The 7,500-nt window shown below is 40.1% G+C and overlaps 1 protein-coding gene across 4 annotated transcripts in view; it reads left to right on the top strand.

Moving 5' to 3' along the window:
- The window catches only part of LOC143033496 (solute carrier organic anion transporter family member 4A1-like), a gene marked incomplete at its 3' end in the record, with an annotated part of 128,009 nt that overhangs the window by 88,555 nt on the left and 31,954 nt on the right, over positions 1 to 7,500 (top strand). For all 4 annotated transcript variants that reach the window (XM_076199001.1, XM_076199002.1, XM_076199003.1 and 1 more), the window contains 1 exon segment: positions 5,862 to 6,117. In XM_076199001.1, coding sequence (XP_076055116.1) covers positions 5,862 to 6,117 — 256 coding nt within the window.

Genomic DNA, 7,500 nt, shown 5'->3' on the forward strand with positions numbered 1-7,500 from the left:
TGACACGAAAAATGAAAGAAATCCGCTTGACCAGGTGCCAAAAGCTGTTGGACTGGATGAAGTCGAATGGCTCAGTCACCAAGGTTTTTTCCGACGAGAAGATTTTCACGGTTGATGCGACTTTCAATAAGCGGAATGATCGCTGGATAGCCTCCTCATCCTCAGAGGTTCAGCACAAGACAACGACGAAGAAACCAGCAAGTGTCATGGTGCTCTGTGTGGTGTCAACTGAGGGGGACGTCTTCACTCACTTCTTCAACAACAAGGAGAAAGTCAATGCCGTTGTCTATTGCAAAGTTCTAGAAGAGAAAATAATACCCTGGATGAAAGATAAGGCTAGTGGCAACCAGTTTGTCTTCCAACAAGACTCGGCTCCAGCCCACACAGCGAAGAGGACCACCAACCTTCTCGAAGGGTCAAATGTGCAGTTCTGGAACAAAGAGTTGTGGCCCTCAAATTCGCCAGACCTAAACCCTTTAGATTATTATTTTTGGGCGCAAATTGAGGCCAAGGCATGTGACAAGCCACACAGAAGTATAACAACCCTGAAGACTGACATCAAGAAGGCTGTGGGTTCATTATCAAAGTCTGAGATCATCAACGCTGTATCCAAGGTTCGTAAACGCGTTGAAAGCGTCATAACAGCTGAAGGTGGTTACATTGAATGAAATCATTGTTCTTATTGCCTTTTCTAAATATACTGAAAATTTCATAACTCTGTTTATTATAACCCGAGATATTAATCTTAAAACATGTGATAAGAAGTTGTACGGATTTATCTGTTAGACCCTGTATACACATTTTTTACAGGTTAAAAAGGACTGGGATAAGATTATAGTTTACAATAGCAAGCATTTGAGACAAATTAGCTTACTGGAGGCCATAATTTCACATGAAATGCAGGGGAAAAAAATTTAGCCAACTTTTTTGGGGGGGAAATTTCTTGTATACCATAGAATATGGTAAAAGATAATTTGAACAAAGCATTAATGACAAAAGAACAACTGAAATTGGATTTAAAATTATTAATGAAAGGGGAAAAAACAAGCTTGTGTGAAGTGAAACAATGAAGAAATAGAAATGAAAATATTAAGAAACCATGGTCAAAAAGGCTGGTTAATGCTGGAAGAACAAATGCAGCCATTCTTTCCCCCATCCCAATACTTGTTCATCCACCCTATCTCCCAACTCCCTTACCACGGGACTGCTCGGACAGACAGTCTAGGGATTGACAACAACAACAACTCCCTTACCACCCCTGTTCTCCTCCTCACCTCATTTCTCACTCTATCCAGCCTAGTAACCCCCATCATACTTCTCAGACACCTCATCTCAAACACATTCAAACTCCTTCTCTCTTCCTCTCTTATGTTCCATGTTTCTGCTCCATACAGTGCTGTTGGCACAATCACTCCTTCATACAATCTCCCCGTAGCCTCCATTCCTAAATGTCTATTCCTCATTACACTAATCCACCAAAACATTTACTTGCTTCTCTCAATCTACATTCTACCTCCACCTCCACTCCCTTTCCTGCCACATTCGAACCTAAGTATCCAAAACTATCCACTTCCTCCAGTCGCTCTCCCTTAATGCTCACTTCCAATCTGCTGCCATTTTCACCCCTTTTACATCTCATCACCTTACTTTTACCCACATTTATCTTCAATTTTCTTCTTTGACACACACTCCCAAACTGTAACAAACTTCCTCAATCCCTCCTCCGATCCTGCTACAAGTGCAGTGTCATCCACAGACAACAGCTGGCTCACCTCCCACTTCTCTCCATTTTCTTTAAACATCTCCAATCCCTGACCCACCACCCCATCCAAGTTGAACAGACAGGGCGACAAAACACATCCCTGACAAAGACCCACCTTCACCTCAAACCACTGTCTCCATTTCTAATCCTGACACATGCTCTACAACTCTCTTAAAAAATCTTGACAGCTCTGAGAAGCTTTCCTCCTATCCCATATATCTGCAAAACCTCCCACAGTGCCTTCCTGTCTACCCTGTCGTAAGCCTTTTCTAGATCCATAAAAACCCAAAAAACATCCTTACCTTTTCCTATAGCTTTTTCACATATGTCTTACCACAAAAATCTGATAAACGCAACCTCTTCCTGTCCTAAATCCACACTGTTCCTTGCCAATTACTCCCTCTGTTCCTCTCCTAATCCTCTCAATCAAGATCCTCCCATAAGCCTTCTCAACTACACTTAACAAGCTAATCCCTCTGAAACTACTACACTCACACTTGTCCCCTTTTCCCTTGTAAAGTGGAACTATACAGGCACTCCTCCAGTCCTCAGGCACTCTACCCTCTCTCCAGCAAACATTAAATAAGTTCACCAGCCAGTCCACCATCACTGTACCTCCTTTTTTTAGACATTCTGCATGGCATCCATCCAGACCAGGTGCCTTACCTGCTGTCATCATAACAACTGCCTTCACTTCATCCTTCCTTATTTCTCCTCCATTTTCCTCAATCATCATGGTCATTTTCTTAGCACTTCCCACTGCAACTATCTTTCCCTCCCTATCCTCCTCCACATTTAGTAACTCCCAAAAATACTCTGCCCATCTTCCCCTTCTCTTCCATTATCATCTCTCCATCTGCACCTTTTACCTTTTCTACTCTATTTGATTTGCCTCCTCTTCCTCTCTTAATTTCTTTCCAAAACATCTTTTTATTACTTTCAATTTTTTTTTTGTCATACTCTTACCCCATTTCACATCTGCTCTCCTCTTTGCCTCCTGTACCTTGTACTTTACTTCTCTTTTCTTTGTACCTCTCATATGATTCCCTCATCCTATTTTGTAACCAATCTGTGAAAACTCTTCTCTTCTACAACCTTCTTTGTTTCCTCATCCCACCTTTCCTTCTATTTCCTCCCATCCTTCTTGTTCCACACACCATCTTTGCACACTTTGTGACTCCCTCCTTGAACTATCCCCATTCCTCTTTCACTCCCTCCCACTCCTCTCTCAGCTTCTTCTTGTACTCCTTTTCCTTTTCATTTAAAGAGTTCACTCTATGCACCTCCCTACCTTTTCTCTATCTATTCTCCACTATCAACTCGCCTTCCACCAAAAAATTATCTGATATTTCCCCACTCTCTCCCCTTAGCACATGTCCATCCTTAACTCTTCCTATTATACTCCTATCTACCACTACATAGTCCATTAATGCTCTATCTACCACCCTTCTATCCACCACCCTTTCCCATGTGTACTTATGCTTGACTTTCTTCCGAAACACTGTATTTGCTATCATCAACTCTTTCTAGACACATCACCATCAACTCTCCACTACGATTCTTTCTTGGAACTCCACATTTTCCAACTACTCCGTCAATGGGTTCATTTCCTACTCTAGCATTAAGGTCTCCCAATACTACTACATTGAAGTTCCTCCCTAATCCCTCTATGCACTCATTTGAATCTATCCAAAAAGCCTTCTTTTCTTCTACACTCTTCTCACTTCCAGGCCCATATGCACTTACAAAAACCCAAGGAGGTAAAGAAGGAGAGATCCGAAAAAGATTTGGGTGTAATTATCTCAAATGACTTGTCCTATGATGAACAGATAAACAAAATTGTCAGAGAATCCTACAACTTGATAAGATCAATAAAAGTGGCATTTACATTTTTGGATGAAGAAATTATTAGAAAAATGTTAGTCAAACTGATGAGGCCTAGACTAGAATATGTGGTCACCTAGTACCAAAAAGAATATATAGAAGATAGAAAGAATCCAGAGAGCAGCCACAAAAATGGCACCTACACCTGCAAACTTGTCATATGAGGAGAGATTCGCTAAGCTGGAGTTACCGACTCTGGAGCAAAGAAGAGAGGTGACCTACTGACCATCTACAGAATCATGAAAGGCACAGAAATACTCGATAGAGAGGACTTGTTAAACTGGGACAAGAGAAACACAAGAAGACATGGAAAAAAAACTAAAAAAAAAACATAGTTATAGAAGAGATCTGAAGAAAAACAGTTTTCCACAGAGTGGTGGACACTTGGAACAAACTGGACAAAAACCATTCATGGGTTTAAGAGCAAACTAGAAACTGCGAGATACAAAGGCGGGACACCACGAGCGTAGCTCCCCTTTCCACAAAATACAACTAGGTAAATACATCTCCTTTCCCAGTTTCACCTTCATCCACATTATCCTTGAAGAAACCTCCTTCCACTCCACTACATGTTTACCTATCTCTTCAGTTACTAGTACAGCCTCCCCTTCTCTCCCTCGCCCTCTCTTCACTCCTGAGAACCTCCCAACTACACTCCCAAACTCACACTCGCCCTTCCCTCTCAACTTAGTTTCACTCAAAGCCCCACTTTTCTTCTCACAAATATACTGCCAATCTCTTCCTTTTTACTCTCATCTGTACTACATCCATGCACATTAAAAGACCCAAACCTTAGGGTGCTGGTTGGAAAACTCCTAGACCCTCTTATGCCTTTACTTTTTTTTTAGGAATGTCCCCTGTGGGCCTACAGAGAGAAGGATGCCTGGTCCCAATCCCTGTCCCGTTTTTCTCACCTCTTACGATCCAAATGGGAATACTTGGTGGCAGCATTCTTTTCCCCCCACCACAGGGTAGGCGAAACAAGGAAATGAAATTCAGAGAAATGGTACAGGACAGCAACAAGGGGTTGGGGGACAGCATAACGGAAGGACAGTAGCAGTATAATAAAAGTTTCATAATTTCTCTGTGAGCAGAGTCCTCCTCTATCACAGACAAAATGATGTGTGGGTCTGGTCCGTTGGGGCACCCCATATAGACCCTAAAGTATCAACTGCATGCTACTTTGCCATAGCAACATGCAGCCAATACGCCAGATGGGTATTGGTACAGAAACTAAAACCTAGAAGAGGAAAAAAGACTACATTTTGATGGCTTAATAATAGCAGACTTGGAGGACCATTTAAACAGAAAAATAGACATAATGTGCTTAATTGAAACTTGGTTAAAGGTATCAGAGCTCAAATAAGTAAAGGTGAATATAAAATAGAGGAGAGACAGGAGGGCAAAATTTAGAGGAGTGTTGATAATAGAAAAAGTTCCATTGAAGAGGAAGAAGTGGTAATGGGAGAAGATATGGCCGAAATAATGAATATAGAAATAAAAAATTAAAATGGTGGAACAAGAGACATAGCAGTGGTATACATTCCCCCCCAAGATAAGAGGATGGAATGAAGTAGAATACAGAGATTTATTAAACAGTACAACTGAGCAATTAGAAGGGTTTGCAAAGAATTAGAAATGTTACTCTCATGGGTGACTTCAATTGTCAAGAACTAATTTGGGAAGAATGGGAAACTGAAGGTTGTGAAGAATAAACAAGATACAAAAGGCAAGAATAAATCTGCAAGACTGGACTTGATTCTAACAAAATGATCAGAAGTGATAGAATCACTGGATTACTGGTGCCTATTAGGTAAGAGTTGTTGTGTAGTTCTTAAGTGTTTGCTGGAACCAGGGAAGACAGAATCAAGAGAGGAAGAAATTTAGTTTTCCATATAGATTCATAAATACTTGGAATAGCTTAGAAGGTGATATAGCCAAAGCTGGAACAGTACATGAATTCAAATTTTTATACGATGATTAGAAATTAAGGATACAAACAAAGTCGGAACCATGCATGAAATTGAGGCTAGTTATGACAAATTGGAGAGTAGTAGATAGGATCCAATGAGCATTGCTCATTTCCTATATATTAGACATGGTGTTTATTTTGATAGACAATTACTAGAGCCACTATCTTGGTACCTAATCCCCATGATGCTTTTTGACATGAATCAAAGGGTAGTTATAGTGCACTTCTCTCATTCCCTTGCAGACAACTAATGACTCATCAACGACCAACACAATCACAACAACTACAACTACAATTGCTGAATCTCCCACAACACCCACAATTGGTGTGGGTGGTGGCAACGCAGCTTCACGTGCAGAACTGGTTGTGGTGACCCATGACAGTGAAGATGACTGTAATGAAGAGTGTGGCTGGCTCTGCTTTAAGCCGCACTGCTTACAAAAGACCCGTACAGCCAAATGGGTTCTCTTCTGGCTTTGCTGGGCAGCTGCTGCACAAGGTGAGTTTTTTTTTTTTTTTTACCTAGTTGTATTTTGTGGGATAACTATGCTCGTAGTGACCCGCAGTTGTATCTTTCCACATCCAGTTCTTTCTTAAAATCATGTATAGTTTTAGCACTCAGTTTTTCTCTTTCAATTTGTTCCGTGTATCTATTACTCTGTGTGGAAAGCTGTTCTTAAGTTTCTTCTTGTGTCCTCTTGTATTTCTTTTGTCCCATTTAAGTAGGTCACCCCTATTATGGATTTTCATCCCTTTCATAATTCTGTAGATGGTTATCAAATTGCCTCTTTCTCTTCTTTGTTCCAGAGTAAGTTTAGTTTGTCCAATCTTTGTTCATATGTCAACTTACTAAGTGTTGGTGCCATCTTTGTCAATGCTTTTTGAATTCTTTCTAGTTTCTTTGTTTTTTATTTACTAGGTGTCCATAGTCACTGTATATTCTAATTTTGGTCTTATCTGTGTAAATAGTATTTTCTTTACCATTTCCTTGTCCATGTAATCAAAGGCCACTTTCATTGATCTTATTAAATTGTAAGTTTCTTCAACTATTTTGTTAACATGTTTGTCTGGTGTCATGTCGTTTGATATAATGACTCCTAGGTCTCTTTCTGAGTTTACTTTTGTAACTTCCTTTGTTCCAATTTTGTATTGACCGGATATTCTATTTTTACTTTTTCCAAATCCCATTATGCTACAATTCTTAATGTTGAAATTCACTTCATTCTTTATACTCCATTTCCAGACTTTGTCCAGGTCTTCTTGAAAAGATTTGCAATCTTCTTCTTTACTTAGGGCTAAGGCTCTGTGAAGGTATCTTATGAGTGGCCGATAGCAGTGGGTTTGAATCCTGCATGCGACTGTCATAAAATTATCAGATTGATGTCGCTGTTACTAGCGAATTTCTCTCATAGTTACAATGGCGAAAAGCGTGAAAAGGATTTGTTCCAATCCTTACCCCTTGCCAACTGGTGCACTTGGGCCTTGTGTAAAACAGGAATTGGAGTAGCAGATTAGTGATCATTCCTATCCTCGGGAATCAGTTTGATTCCAGGTTTCAAGAGTCTGTTGGTGTAGTGGGCTAAGGCTCTGTGAAGGTATCTTACGAGTGGCCAATAGCAGTGGGTTCGAATCCTGCATGTGACTGTCATAAAATTATCAGATTGATGTCGCTGTTACTAGCAAATTTCTCTCATGTATATATCTGTATATATAATATATATATATATTATGTATATACAGTGCTCGACAAAAGTTCACAGCGCCTCAGCGAATCTAAACAAAAATGCACAAAAATGTAATTAATCATTATATTTATTGGATTTTTACTAACCTAATACTTGGTTGGGAGTCCTTTGCGCTTTAACACAGCCTCAAGACGAAG

The sequence above is a fragment of the Oratosquilla oratoria genome, chromosome 15 (genome assembly GCF_046742065.1).
Source record: "Oratosquilla oratoria isolate Oo_2021 chromosome 15, ASM4674206v1, whole genome shotgun sequence".
Taxonomy (NCBI): domain Eukaryota; kingdom Metazoa; phylum Arthropoda; class Malacostraca; order Stomatopoda; family Squillidae; genus Oratosquilla; species Oratosquilla oratoria.